At 29.7% G+C, this 16432-nt stretch overlaps 1 protein-coding gene across 1 annotated transcript in view; it reads left to right on the plus strand.

Moving 5' to 3' along the window:
- The window catches only part of LOC134225255 (formin-like protein), a 269171-nt gene extending 259259 nt beyond the window's left edge, over positions 1-9912 (plus strand). The window contains exon 11 of the mRNA XM_062705180.1: positions 9261-9912. Within this exon, the coding sequence (XP_062561164.1) occupies positions 9261-9473 (213 nt within the window). The 3' untranslated portion in view covers positions 9474-9912. The remainder of the gene's footprint in view (positions 1-9260) is intronic.
- The last annotated feature ends 6520 nt before the right edge of the window (positions 9913-16432 follow it).

Here is a 16432-nt window from a genome sequence, read left to right on the forward strand (position 1 = left end):
TCTGTATGTGTGTATGTATGTGTGTTTTGTTTTATTTGTTTTGTTTTATCTGTTCTACCGATCAACAGGCTAATAATAGCCCCAATGATCTTATTAACTTAATTTCTACTAATTACATATGATTGATGAGTTTACATTACACACAATATTAAGAGAATAATCCATAAACAAAATACAATTGAAACAAGATATAATATAGGCATGATCCAAACAAAATGAAAACTGCAGACTGCGAAAAATCTTTTTTATGGTTCCCAATAGCTGGATTCACGATGTACAAACGGTCTGTACAGTAGTCCCAAAGGCCACGTTGACTGCATGTGTGTGTGAGTGTACAAAAATGTGACACACTTTTTGGTACTTATCATCATTCGATTTGCTCGCAACAAGTTGCAGTCGACGCGGATTGCGGTCTAGTCATTTCCTATTGAAAATTGGCCCGATCGGTCATTGCGTTCCAAAATTATTGAAAAAACATTGTTTTTCTGCCAAGGGTCCCCCCTTGGGAAAAAAATTTTCAAAAACGAAAAAAAAAATTTTTTTTCGAAGATTTCAGCAATGCATTCAAATGACCGCAAATGCATATGAATTGATAGAAAAAGTAAAATCTATCCCCCTAAAGTGCTATTTCGACCTCTCTTATGTGTTTTTCTTATTTTTAATACGCGAGAAAGGCACCACCAACGCTAGGTGGATTGATCTGGGTTTTTTCTATAATCTTTTGTCTTTTTTCCTTCCCCTTCTACTGTCTTCTTTCTCTCTTCTTGGTCTTCTTCTTTCTTCTTTCCTTTTTCCTTATTCTCTGTGCAATTTTTATCTATAATATATTAGAATATACTATTCTTTATTCTTTATTTTTTATTCCTTATTCTTTATTCTTTATTCTTTATTCATTATTCATTATTCTTTATTCTTTATTCTTTATTCTTTATTCTTTATTCTTTATTCTTTATTCTTTATTCTTTATTCTTTATTCTTTATTCTTTATTCTTTATTCTTTATTCTTTATTCTTTATTCTTTATTCTTTATTCTTTATTCTTTATTATTTATTCTTTATTCTTTATTCATTATTCTTTATTCTTTATTCTTTATTCTTTATTCTTTATTCTTTATTCATTATTCTTTATTCTTTATTCTTTATTCTTTATTCTTTATTCTTTATTCTTTATTCATTATTCTTTATTCTTTATTCTTTATTCTTTATTCTTTATTCTTTATTCATTATTCTTTATTCTATATTCTTTATTCTTTATTCTTTATTCTCAATTCTTTATTCTTTATTCTTTATTCTTTATTCTCAATTCTTTATTCTTTATTCTTTATTATTTATTATTTATTATTTATTCTTCATTCTTTATTTTTTATTCTTTATTCTTTATTTTTTATTTTTTATTCTTTATTCTTTATTCTTTATTCTTTATTCTTTATTATTTATTCTTTATTCATTATTCATTATTCTTTATTCTTTATTCTTTATTCTTTATTCTTTATTCTTTATTCTTTATTCTTTATTCTTTATTCTTTATTCTTTATTCTTTATTCTTTATTCTTTATTCTTTATTCTTTATTCTTTATTCTTTATTCATTATTCTTTATTCTTTATTCTATATTCTTTATTCTTTATTCTTTATTCTCAATTCTTTATTCTTTATTCTTTATTCTCAATTCTTTATTCTTTATTCTTTATTCTTTATTCTTTATTATTTATTATTTATTATTTATTATTTATTCTTCATTCTTTATTTTTTATTCTTTATTCTATATTCTTTATTCTTTATTCTCAATTCTTTATTCTATATTCTATATTCTTTATTCTTTATTCTTTATTCTTTATTCTTTACTCTTTATTTTTATTCTTTATTCTTTATTCTTTTATTCTTTATTCTTTATTCTTTTATTCTTTTATTCTTTATTCTTTATTATTTATTCTTTATTCTTTATTCTTTATTCTTCATTCTTTGTTCTTTATTCTTTATTCATTATTCTTTATTCTTTATTCTTTTTTCTCTATATATTTTATTATTTAACCTTTATTTATTATTCTTTATTCTTTATTTTTTATTCTTTATTCTTTATTCTTTATTCTTTATTCTTTATTCTTTATTTATTATTCTTTATTCTTTATTTATTATTCTTTATTCTTTATTCTTTTATTCATTATTCTTTATTCTTTTATTCTTTATTCTTTATTCTTTATTCTTTATTCATTATTCTTTATTCTATATTCTTTATTCTTTATTCTTTATTCTCAATTCTTTATTCTTTATTCTTTATTCTCAATTCTTTATTCTTTATTCTTTATTATTTATTATTTATTATTTATTCTTCATTCTTTATTTTTTATTCTTTATTCTTTATTTTTTATTTTTTATTCTTTATTCTTTATTCTTTATTCTTTATTATTTATTCTTTATTCATTATTCATTATTCTTTATTCTTTATTCTTTATTCTTTATTCTTTATTCTTTATTCTTTATTCTTTATTCTTTATTCTTTATTCTTTATTCTTTATTCTTTATTCTTTATTCTTTATTCTTTATTCATTATTCTTTATTCTTTATTCTTTATTCTTTATTCTCAATTCTTTATTCTTTATTCTTTATTCTCAATTCTTTATTCTTTATTCTTTATTCTTTATTATTTATTATTTATTATTTATTATTTATTATTTATTCTTCATTCTTTATTCTTTATTCTTTATTCTATATTCTTTATTCTTTATTCTCAATTCTTTATTCTATATTCTATATTCTTTATTCTTTATTCTTTATTCTTTATTCTTTATTCTTTATTCTTTATTCTTTATTCTTTATTCTTTATTCTTTATTCTTTATTCTTTATTCTTTATTCTTTATTCTTTATTCTTTATTCTTTATTCTTTATTCTTTATTCTTTATTCTTTATTCTTTATTCTTTATTCTTTATTCTTTATTCTTTATTCTATATTCTTTATTCTTTATTCTTTATTCTTTATTCTTTATTATTTATTCTTTATTCTTTATTTTTTATTCTTTATTCTTTATTCTTTATTCTTTATTCTTTATTCTTTATTCTTTATTCTTTATTCTTTATTCTTTATTCTTTATTCTTTATTCTCAATTATATGTTCTTTATTTTTTATTCTTTATTCTCAATTCTTTATTCTTTATTCTTTATTCTTTATTATTTATTATTTATTATTTATTATTTATTCTTCATTCTTTTTTTTTTATTCTTTATTCTATATTCTTTATTCTTTATTCTCAATTCTTTATTCTATATTCTATATTCTTTATTCTTTATTCTTTATTCTTTATTCTTTATTCTTTATTCTTTATTCTTTATTCTTTATTCTTTATTCTTTATTCTTTATTCTTTATTCTTTATTCTTTATTCTTTATTCTTTATTCTTTATTCTTTATTCTTTATTCTTTTATTCTTTATTCTTTTATTCTTTATTCTTTATTCTTTTATTCTTTATTCTTTATTCTTTTATTCTTTTATTCTTTATTCTTTATTCTTTATTCTTTTATTCTTTATTCTTTATTCTTTATTCTTTATTCTTTATTCTTTATTCTTTATTCTTTTATTCTTTATTCTTTATTCTTTATTCTTTTATTCTTTATTCTCTATTCTTTATTCTTTATTTTTTATTCTTTATTTTTTATTCCTTATTCTTTATTCTTTATTCTTTATTCATTATTCTTTATTCTTTATTCTATATTCTTTATTCTTTATTCTTTATTCTTTATTCATTATTCTTTATTCTATATTATTTATTATTTATTCTCAATTCTTTATTCTTTATTCTTTATTCTTTATTCTTTATTCTCAATTCTTTATTCTTTATTCTTTATTATTTATTATTTATTATTTATTATTTATTCTTTATTCTTTATTCTTTATTCTTTATTCTTTATTCTTTATTCTTTATTCTTTATTCTTTATTCTTTATTCTTTATTCTTTATTCTTTATTCTTTATTCTTTATTCTTTATTTTTATTCTTTATTCTTTATTTTTTATTCATTATTCTTTATTCTTTACTCTTTATTCTTAATTCTTTATTCTTTATTCTTTACTCTTTATTCTTTATTCTTTATTCTTTATCCTTTATTCTTTATTCTTTATTCTTTATTCCGTTTTTTTCTTTGTTCTTTATTCTTTATTCTTAATTCTTTATTCTTTATTCTTTATTCTTTATTCTTTATTCTTTATTCTTTATTCTTTATTCTTTATTCTTTATTTTTTATTCTTTATTTTTATTCTTTATTTTTATTCTTTATTTTTTCTCTATTCTCTATTCTTTATCCTTTATTCTTTATTCTTTTATTCTTTATTCTTTATTCTTTATTCTTTATTCTTTATTCTTTATTCTTTATTCTTTTATTCTTTATTCTTTATTCTTTATTCTTTATTCTTTATTCTTTTATTCTTTATTCTTTATTCTTTATTCTTTATTCTTTATTCTTTATTCTTTTATTCTTTATTCTTTATTCTTTATTCTTTATTCTTTTATTCTTTATTCTTTATTCTTTATTCTTTATTCTTTATTCTTTATTCTTTATTCTTTATTCTTTATTCTTTATTCTTTATTCTTTTATTCTTTTATTCTTTATTCTTTATTCTTTATTCTTTATTCTTTATTCTTTTATTCTTTATTCTTTATTCTTTATTCTTTTATTCTTTATTCTTTATTCTTTATTCTTTATTCTTTATTCTTTATTCTTTATTCTTTATTCTTTATTCTTTATTCTTTTATTCTTTATTCTTTATTCTTTATTCTTTTATTCTTTTATTCTTTATTCTTTATTCTTTATTCTTTATTCTTTATTCTTTATTCTTTATTCTTTTATTCTTTATTCTTTATTCTTTATTCTTTTATTCTTTATTCTTTATTCTTTTATTCTTTATTCTTTATTCTTTATTCTTTTATTCTTTATTCTTTATTCTTTATTCTTTATTCTTTATTCTTTTATTCTTTATTCTTTATTCTTTATTCTTTATTCTTTTATTCTTTATTCTTTATTCTTTATTCTTTATTCTTTATTCTTTATTCTTTATTCTTTATTCTTTATTCTTTATTCTTTATTCTTTATTCTTTATTCTTTTATTCTTTATTCTTTTATTCTTTATTCTTTATTCTTTATTCTTTATTCTTTTATTCTTTATTCTTTATTCTTTTATTCTTTATTCTTTTATTCTTTATTCTTTATTCTTTATTCTTTATTCTTTATTCTTTATTCTTTTATTCTTTTATTCTTTATTCTTTATTCTTTATTCTTTATTCTTTTATTCTTTATTCTTTATTCTTTATTCTTTTATTCTTTATTCTTTTATTCTTTATTCTTTATTCTTTATTCTTTATTCTTTATTCTTTATTCTTTATTCTTTATTCTTTATTCTTTATTCTTTATTCTTTATTCTTTTATTCTTTTATTCTTTTATTCTTTATTCTTTATTCTTTATTCTTAATTCTTTATTCATTATTCTTTATCCTTTATTCTTTTTTCTTTATTCATTATCCTTTATTCTTCATTATATCTTCTTTATTCTTTATTCTTTATTCTTTATTCTTTATTCTTTTATTCTTTATTCTTTGTTCATTATTCTTTATTCTTTATTCTTTTATTCTTTTATTCTTTATTCTTTATTCTTTTATTCTCTATTCTTTATTCTTTAATCTTTATTCTTTATTTTTTAATTTTTTTTTATTCCTTATTTTTTATTCTTCATTTTTTTTATTCTTTATTCTCAATTCTTTATTCTTTATTCTTCTTTATTCTTTTATTCTTTATTCTTTATTCTTTTATTCTTTATTCTTTATTCTTTATTCTTTATTCTTTATTCTTTATTCTTTATTCTTTATTCTTTATTCTTTATTCTTTATTCTTATTCTTTTATTCTTTTATTCTTTATTCTTTATCTTTTATTCTTTATTCTCATTCTTTTATTCTTTATTCTTTATTCTTTATTCTTTATTCTTTTATTCTTTATTCTTTATTCTTTATTCTTTTATTCTTTATTCTTTTATTCTTTATTCTTTATTCTTTATTCTTTATTCTTTATTCTTTATTCTTTATTCTTTATTCTTTATTCTTTATTCTTTATTCTTTATTCTTTATTCTTTATTTTTTATTCTTTATTCTTTATTCTTTTTTTTTTTTTCTTTATTCTTTATTCTTTATTCTTTATTCTTTATTCATTATTCTTTATTCTATATTCTTTATTCTTTATTCTCAATTCTTTATTCTTTATTCTTTATTCTTTATTCTTTATTTTTTATTATTTATTCTTTATTCTTTATTCTTTATTCTTTATTCTTTATTCTTTATTCTTTATTCTTTATTCTTTATTCTATATTCTTTATTCTTCATTCTTTATTTTTTATTCTTTATTCTATATTCTTTATTCTTTATTCTCAATTCTATATTCTATATCCTATATTCTTTATTCTTTATTCTTTATTATTTATTCTTTATTCTTTATTCTTTATTCTTTATTCTTTATTCTTTATTCTTTATTCTTTATTCTTTATTATTTATTCTTTATTCTTTATTCTTTATTCTTTATTCATTATTCTTTATTCTATATTTTCAATTCTTTATTCATTATTCTTTATTCTCAATTCTTTATTTTTTATTCTTTATTCTTCTTCATTCTTTATTCTACTTTATTCATCATTCTGTATTCTTTATTCTTCTTAATTTTTTATTCTTCTTTCTTCTTTATTCATCATTCTCTATTCTTTATTCATTATTCACTATCCAACCACTCAATATAGTTGGTACAGCATATCGTATGGTTGGGATTCATTTCATCCCATCAATTTCAGCCTTCCGATACTTCGAAATCTTCTGATACTTTCAGCCTTTCTGGATTTCAGCTTTTTGAGTTCAGCCTTATGAGTATTCTGCCTTATGTGTTTCAGCCTTTCGTAGGACACCCCTCCAGGAGTGTCTTGAATGGCCAAGAATCCATGTTTTGTACAAATTCTTTTCTATGTAGCACAAGGATCATGCACCATATTTGAAACTGGTCGACAGACCTTTGGCTACGCGTGTAGATCAAAGGCCTTACTTCAGGAATTTCTTGGACAACCATTGGTTACGCGTGAAAATAGCGAAAAACCGAATTTTGAATAAAATTCGTTTATTACGCGGTTTTTCAAAAAGGTTAGGAAACAAACACGAGAAACCCACAAAAAATCGTTCAGTGAAGTTGTTTTCACGCGGTTTTTGGGATTTACGCGGAACGTATCCCCCGCGTAAAAACAAAAACCGACTCCAGTGTAGTTATAAATAACAAAATTCTCAAAAAAAAATCACCCCAGCCATTTTGAACCCTGTGTTATGATATGCTACGTGTAATGTTGTTTTAATGCTGAAGTTTCCTCCTGATGTTAAAGAGCCCCACACATAGAATGGGAAATGTGTTAAACGCAACGCAAACGTATCCTATGTGTGGGGCTCTTTAAGAGACGGTTGGCTTTGCGGACGATACAAATGGTTGCGGTTTGCGAAGTGTTTATTGAAGAAATGGGGTTAGCTGCTGCTCATATGATCTGCGGGAAGTGAAGGTGAAGGAATGGATGAGCTGGGGTTAGAGTTGTTGTTATCAACTATTATGGGGCGATGAAAAAGGCTAATGCAACTAACGTGGACGATAGCGCGATCACTTAAAAGCAGTGTGCGATTATTTCTTGAAGCACTTGAGGTCGCCACGTTGATTTCGCTTACAATAAAGCTTTAAAAGCTACTTTAGAAGCTCAAGCAATCCTTATAAATTTCTGGATATGCGATAAATCTCCGTAAAATCACCAAATTAGTCAATCTTATCAAGGGCTGTTTTCTCAAACTGGAATTGCAAACTAGGTATAATCAAACATATATTCGACCAATGTCTATTAATTAGACCAATAAAGAAAAGTAAAAAGCCATTGTCTATGTCAATTTTCAATTGCATTTCACTCAACTGGCGAATTCATAAACCTTTTTATTATTCTGTTCGAAAAATTTAAATGCATTCAAATTGCGGTTCCGTATCCGAAATAAAAAATCATTGCAAACGCACGTTTCCATTCTAATCGCTTCATTAAACTTTCGTTCCTTCAACCGAAGACATTAGTGCCATGCTTCCCATGCGTGTAAAGGTAAACCATGCATGGCCAGGTTATAACCATGTGACTTTGAAGGTATGCAAAGTATCACGTTTTCTGTGCAAATGGGTTTAAATTATTTTATTTATGTTTTATCTTTCAACTGTCTGGTTTTTATTGGTACAAACAAAAAGCGAAACAAAACATAATTTGTAGGCATCCATCATCGGTGTGTGGATTCCCCATTTAAACGGTTTGCTGTTCCTTTGCTTTACCAGTTAGTTGCTTGTTGGTTGGTGGGTAACATCAAACAAACAGACATTTTCCCACGTTTAAATAGGGTATGTGCCTCATTCAATGAATGTAGCATTAGGGGAATGCTTAATCGCCGTGAGCGCTAAACAGAAGCCCTCCCACACGCAAGTTAAGTACCTAGTTGGTATCAACAAGCACGATACAGTGGAAGGAAGGTAATTAGCATAATTCTTACCGTTAGATTTCGCACGACTATCACACATTTAATTGCACGCTTTTATCTTCAATTCATTGCGCTTTATCGTATGGTACGTGCACGTGTAATTATGCTTAAGCTGTTAAAAGCACAAAGTGTTCATCAACTAACCAACCATCTGCTTGTAAATTCACTTTGCATTTAGTAGCTTTATGGTAAACTTTTGACCCTACGATTATAAGCACACGTGATGTTCCGTGGCATTTATAAATATAAAATCAACGGCAAATACTTAGTCATATTTGTTAAGAACATGAAAATGTTATACCGTCAAACTTCCTTTCACAACGTACAACAAAGAAACAGTTTATGACATTGTGGGTGACTTTTATCTATGTCGATAACTTATGTCGATTGTATGAGATTTTGCATAGTTACAGTTACATAAGACATTTATGAGTGTGTTTCATCAATAATTGATTTTCCTTGGATCACATAATCCCCTATAACCGATTTGCATTATTTTTCTCAATCTCAATTTCTGTAGAATATTAGGATAGGAATCTCGATGTAATTCTGTACTTCAAAAGATAAAAAGAAAGGCATCATAACCATGACAATAGCGAAGGAAGTTTGACCTTAGTTGCATCCCATGAACATCCGAAAGTCCAACTTTCCACATGCCACCTAATTGCCTTACCAAAACCTTCTTTTCCGTAATCCCACCCCACAGGAGGCAGTCATCAACGAGCTTAAAACCAAGACCAACTCGGTACGGGAGAAGAAGCTGCTCCAGCAGGACGAGGTCTACAACGGTGCCCTGGAGGACATTCTGCTGGGTTTGAAGAATGAGCCGTACCGCAGAGCGGATGCCGTCCGGCGAAGCCAACGGCGGCGCATCGACAGCAACCGGCTGTCCCGAACCATGGAGGAGATGGAATTTTGATCGTAGATCAATCGTCTTGTCCCACACGCGTGGGATGGTGTAACACAAACTGAGAACAGTTTCAATACAACAAATGTGATTCTAAGCCACGTTCACTCGTAGAACGCTACTACATCTCGTAACTTTACAGCAACTCAACAAGCACAATAATGACTATTAATTATGGTAGTGATACAACATTCGCAGTGAAGGCTCTCTCGTTTTTTTCTGACACAGATATGATTTGTTTATGTGTAAGTAGTAACGTTATTTTCCTGTATAAAGACAGAATTTTAAGTCATAGGTTTAGAAGAAAAAACGATGAGACGTCTCGTGGAAAACTTGTTTTTATTGTATGTTATTAATATTGATTTACAAACTTTTAGTAACGAATTTTATATTTACTTTATGTACATATTTTGTTTATTAATATCAGTAAGGAACACGCATTAATCTACAATACGGGCAGTTTATACATTTATGCCGAAACTCCATTATTTTAAATGATTCGCAATTGGTAAGTACCTATTTGTTTGTAATTCTCATGCTCAAGTTTTTGTTTCTCATGCGCCGGACGCCGTAGATGTTTAATTCGTATTTCATACGACGCCGCTAGATGTCGTTCTCCTGTCTACCACCGAGTTTTGTCCGCAACCGCAGTACCTTACGCTCAAATACTTCGAAAGCCTCCGATCAACCTTGTTTAACGTGATACGGGAATCACGAACAATCATCAAATCGTCAGTTCAATCAAAGTTAATTGCCTATTTCCGGGGATTAAACCGACTTGGACGTTAATTTACAATGTTATGAAAACTCATATGTGAATATGTACGTTATGTGGAAGATATTGATTTGGAAAATGTATTGGAGGTAACCACTTTCCCTTTGATGGGACTCGAACCCATGACCCTACAGTACGCTAGACTGGTGCTTTAACCAACTAAGCTACGAAGGACTTCTGTCGGCCTTCGCAACCTAGCGGCTACTGAACGAGCTCGAGATTCCCAAATTGGACGCATAGTCAAATCAGCGGTAGGGTAAGAATGCGTTTTGAACATGTCTTGCAATAAGGGATCTACTAAAGCGAATTACAATAATTTCAATATGTTTGCCACTGGGTAACATATTTATTTATTTATTATCAGACTAAGGCCGGAGTGGCCTGTGCTGCACATAAAAGTCTGCTCCATTCAGCTCGGTCCATGGCTGCACTTCGCCAACCACGCAGTCTGCGGAGGGTCCGCAAATCTTTCCTTTCAAAAACTCCTAGTGCGCGTTGTTCCTCCACGAGCATCGTCCAGGTCTCGTGTCCGTAGAGAACTACCGGTCGTATAAGCGTTTTGTAGATAATCAGTTTGGTACGGCGGCGAACTCTATTCGATCGGAGCGTCTCGCGGAGTCCAAAGTACGTACGATTTCCAGCCACTATGCGCCTCCGAATTTCTCTGCTGGTATCGTTATCGGCGGTCACCAGTGAGCCCAAGTACACGAATTCTTCAACCACCTCGATTTCGTCACCACCGATAGAAACTCGCGGTGGGTGGCTTACATTGACCTCTCTTGAGCCTCTTCCTATCATGTACTTCGTCTTCGACGTGTTGATGACTAGTCCAATCCGTTTAGTTTCGCTTTTCAGTCCGATGTAGGCTTCCTCCATCCTCTCAAAGTTACGTGCCATGATATCAATGTCGTCGGTGAAACCAAATAACTGGACGGACTTCGTGAAAATCGTACAACTCGTGTCAATCCCTGCCCTTCGTATTACTCCCTCCAAAGCGATGTTGAATAGCAGACACGGAAGACCATCACCTTGCCGTAACTCTTTGCGCGTTTCGAAGGGACTCGAGAATGCCCCTGATACTCGAACTACGCACATCACCCGATCCATCGTCGCCTTGATCAACCGTATCAGTTTATCCGGAAATCCGTTTTCGTGCATTAGCTGCCATAGCTGGTCCCGATCGATTGTATCATATGCGGCTTTGAAGTCGATAAATAGATGATGTGTGGGCACGTTGTATTCGCGGCATTTCTGCAATACCTGACGTACGCCGAACACCTGGTCTGTAGTAGAGCGTTCCGCCTGGTACAGCCTCACGAACTCTCTTGCAATTGGTGTTAGTCGGCGGCATAAAATTGACAAAACAAATAGGCCTTTCTGTACCATCAATTACATGGGATATTACTCCCCCCAAACCATAGGAAGATGCATCTGCACTTACAACTATCGGTAGTTTAGGGTTGTACAAAACTAAAAATTTTGCCTCAAGCAACTGATTTTTACAACCATTAAACGCTTTATCACAAGCACTGTCCCACACGTATTTGGTGTCCTTTTTTAGCAATCTGTAAAGGGGGCTCAAAGTTGAAGAGAGGTTTCTTAAAAATATTTCATAAAAATTTATTAACCCAAGGAAGGCTTTTAATCGAGTTGTGTTCTGTGGAATTTGACCATTTTTAATCGTCGCTACTTTGTCAGGGTTAGGTGCTAGCCCCTTGTCCGAAATAATATGACCTAAATATGGTAAACTAGTGACAAAAAACTTACATTTGCTTAAATTTACTTTTATGTTTGCTTTTGACAAACGGTCTAAAACTTCCATCAATCTTGAACGGCATTCTTCTACAGATCTTCCAGCAATCAGCACATCGTCCAAGTAGCAAAATACAAATTCTAAATCTTTCAAAATCGTGTCCATTACCTGCTGGAAGATCGCGGCGCTGGACGAAGCTCCGTGAGGGAGCCTGTTGTATGTATACAGTTCCTTTATAGTATTAACAACTACAAATTTCTTAGAGTTTTCAGAAAGTTTCAGTTGTGTATAGGCATTCGATAAATCTAAGGAACAAAATACTTTACAATCCTCCAACGAGGCAAACAGATCCTGAGCCGTTGGCAACGGATAGGTGTTTGGTATTAACACCTTATTAATTGAGACTTTACAGTCAATAACTTAGTCTTAAAGACTCATCCCTCTTAGCTACCACCACCACTGGTGAAGCCCAAAAGCTAGTTTTGATCGGTGTAATAATTCCATCTGTTTCCATTTCATCCAATAAACTTAAAAGTTTCTCCTTCAAACGGTAGGGAACGTCATATGATTTTTTTAAAAACTGGCTTTTCATCGCGAAGGACCAAGTCTGCCTCAAAACCGCTGATGGGAGTAGAAATGTTAGCATCAAAAATGTTAGTATATTTTGCTTTTATTTCATTTAAAATTATTTCGTCACGAGTTTTTGCGCCATTTATTGAGAAAACATTACATAGTTTCTGCCTCCATCCATCACAAAATTGTCCAACCAATCTCTTCCTAACAAAGGAATGAAATGGCGGATAGTGTTCAAAACCACAAGCTCCATATGAGCTACTCTTCTGTTGAGCAAAACTTTTACCCTCGCGACTCCAAAAATCTCGAAAGATGATCCATTTACCACTACCAACTTACGGTGACAAGCTTTTATGGGGAAATTTCCAAAAAGGTTGAAAAATTCTGTTTTGCCCATCACAGAGACGGCTGAACCACTATCTGCCTCCATTTTAACAGTTTTTCCCTCGATTTCTACATTAAGGAGACAAGGTTCACTTATGTGAGTAATAGATTTGATCATCATACAAAGGTAATCACCTGTAGACTCGCTCCCCGTGTCGTATTCTACTCGCAATCGTTTGAAATAATCGTGAACTTTCCTTGACGAAATTCACTGTACCCTTCTGACTATTCTTGAAGCGAAAACAATTCCTTTGTATGTGCCCTTTCTGCTTACAAAAGAAACACGTAAAGTTATCCTTTACCGGGAGATCTGTAATTCGAGTCAGAACGTCCACGATCATCCCTTCCCTGCTATAGTAATCCCGATTTCTGCTTCGCGACCTGTCGCTCCTTCCATATGCATCAAATCTCTTTTCGTATCTAGTATCACGCCGGCCTAACCGAAATCTAACGGAATTCACAGTATCTGAATTGATCGCCATCGCTCTAGCTGAGACAAGATCCCGGTTCTTAATCAGTTTTTCCGTCAAGATTTCGGTTCTTAATCAGTTTTTCCGTCGATTTCAAAATCAAGTTATCCTCATTCAATAATTGCCTCTGTAAATCCTTGTCATATACACCGTAAATCAACTGGTCGCGGATTGCAGAGTCACGGAACTCACCGAAATCGCACTGCTCAGCTATCAACTTACCGCCAAAATGTAATTTTCCCCAGACTCCTACGGACTTTGCATTCGGCACCGAAATTTGTACCGCAACACTACCTCTGATTCTATTCTATCAAAACGCTTCTTAAGTTTCTTTGTTATTTCTGCATAACTCAGAGTCTTTAAATCAGTGGCAGGGTATAGCAATTTTAGTTCATTGAAAACTGCCATACCACACAAATTCATGAATAAATCCTTCTTTTTATCCTCCGCTAAGGCATTAGCCGATAAAAATACTCAAAATGCTCTACATAATTGGAAAAAGAGGTATTAAGAACGTAAGGATCAACCACTCCAATCAGCGCCATGCTTTGGCTAAGTATTACTCCGTCTCAAAATCCGAAACAGCTTGTATTGCACTGTTAGCAATCTTTTCGCTCACCCCGGTAATCTTCCAGAACTGCCGTTAATTGTGTCGCTATGGAAGCGCTAGACACTGGTATCGCAATGGCGTCGCTATCGCCCGGCTATTTCCACAGTAAATAAAACTCCATATGCAAATTAGTTACAAATTAGTTAGGATAATGGCTTCTTTCAAATCAATCTCTATGCTCTATTGTTCACCAAACAATTACTTTGCAATTACTAATATCAAGAGAGGTACTTCACTCACCATAAAGCTAAATAATAGCGATCCCGGTTCGTGACTACCCTGGACAGCACCACCTCTGTTCCCAACAGACTTCCTATGGCTCGACACTCCCAATTCCCGCGGCGTTCTCGACTATCCAGCAACGGCAAATGGCAGCAACAGCAAATACCCCACAAACTCTCCGGATTCCAGTAACTACTTTAAAAACACCTTTTTAAATTATGTTGTACGCGTTGTCAAACTTCACTACTTTAGTTTATCCTCGTCGCCACTATAAGTTTTCTTCTCTGAGATAAAATGAACCGTGTTGTTACTTAGGCAGTAGACGTTCAAACGAGAACGAGCTCTATATTTTTAGCAGTATTTATGTCATTTCCATGTGTACTACATATCACACTCTTCTTCGTTTATTATTGTGTTTTTCAGCGAAAAGGGTTCGGTTCTTCGAGACCGAATTGCAAAACATCGAACTGTAAATCTTACAGTAAGATAGTTCCCGTTTATGTCCTTACACATACAGGTTAACTTCGATATAACGTACATATCGATTTCAAAGTTGTACGTTATATCGAATTGTACGTTATATCGAAGCATGAGTTATCATCCTTATTTTACTCTACTTAAATGTTTTACTATCATGTATTTTATGGGCGAATATTATTTTTTTTTATATAAGGGTCAGCTAGCAGTGTGAAACAGCTTTTCTTATGAACGATTCCTACAAACTTGTTCGCTACTAAGAAAAATTTCCCGAATACCTACATAAAGCAATGGAAATAACAGGCTAAGAAGCATATGAAACACAAGGCTTGCTTTTCGTTGCAACGTTTGCATGAATATTCATTTATTGAGTATCCGCGATCTTAAGTGGATTTCAAAACTAGGGCACGATGGGGCACGTGACTCGCTAAATTGAATATTTTCTGAATATGCACTCTAGTCTCTAATTGAATATTTTCACTGAAATTTAATTATATAGATACGCCAACATTATTCTGAAAAAAATCTGATATCACGCCAATTTTGATCAATTTTATTAGAAATTTCCGATGGAGTTTCTAAAGAAATTACTGAATGAAAGTCTGGAGAAATGTAGGATTTTTTCATCGAGAATCCCTCTGATATTTTTTTCAGCGATTCCTATAGGAGTTCTTTTCCTCAATAAAACCATACAAAATACCAGAATTCTATCTGATATTTTATTACTTCTTTGAAGGTATATCCAACAGAATGTTTGAAGGATTTTTTGATGGAATTTTAAACGAAATAGTCAAAGATTTCCTAAAGGGATTTCCCAAGAAATTCCAAATGTTATTTCCAAACGAATCCCTAAAAATCGAAAGAATTGTTTGAAGTATTATTCGCTGGTATTACCGAAAAACAATCTGAAGAAATTTCCTCATAAATGTTTAAAAAAAATCCGGAAATTCTGAAGAAAATTCCAGAGAAATTTCCAAAAGAGATGCTGAAAAAAAACTGAGCAATATTCTAAGTGTTTTCTTGCAGAAAGTTCTGAAAGTTTTGCTGGAGAAAGTTCTAAAGGAATTTCTAGAGGACTTTTTAGAAAATTCTGTTTTTTAATGTTTATTTTAACATCTTTCAACGTCTTTTTTTTTAGTTTAGAAATTAAGTTCAACGCTAACAGGAATTTCTGAAAGAGTTTCTGAGGAAATTTCTTGAGGTATTAGTGAAAAAATATCTATAGGGATTTCCGGTAGAATTCCAGAAGAAACTTCTCAATGAATTCCTAAAAACAAATTAAAAAAAAAATTCTAAAGCAACTTCCGAAGAAATTTCTACGCGAATTTTCAAAATCTTAATAATTTTCCGAAGGAATTTGTAAAGGAATTCCAGAACGAATCCCCAAAACAATTTTCGACGGAATATCTGAAAGAATATAAAAATTTTCAGAAGATATTTCTAAATGAGTTTCGGAAGGTATTTCTGGAGAATGTTTAGAAGGAATTCGTGAATATATTTCAAAATGAATGATTCGAAGAATTTCGGAAAGAATTCCAGGAGGAAGTTTTGAAGTAATTCTTAAAATTCATTCTTTCAATTTTCGAAGAAACAAGTGCTTTCCGGCGGATTTTTCAAAGAAATCCCTGGGGGAATTTCTGAAGGAAATCTTGAAGCAATGCCCAAAGAAATTCTTGGAGAAATCTAAGAATGTCGGAAGTTCCTTCA

The sequence above is a fragment of the Armigeres subalbatus genome, chromosome 3 (genome assembly GCF_024139115.2).
Source record: "Armigeres subalbatus isolate Guangzhou_Male chromosome 3, GZ_Asu_2, whole genome shotgun sequence".
Taxonomy (NCBI): Eukaryota; Metazoa; Arthropoda; class Insecta; order Diptera; family Culicidae; genus Armigeres; species Armigeres subalbatus.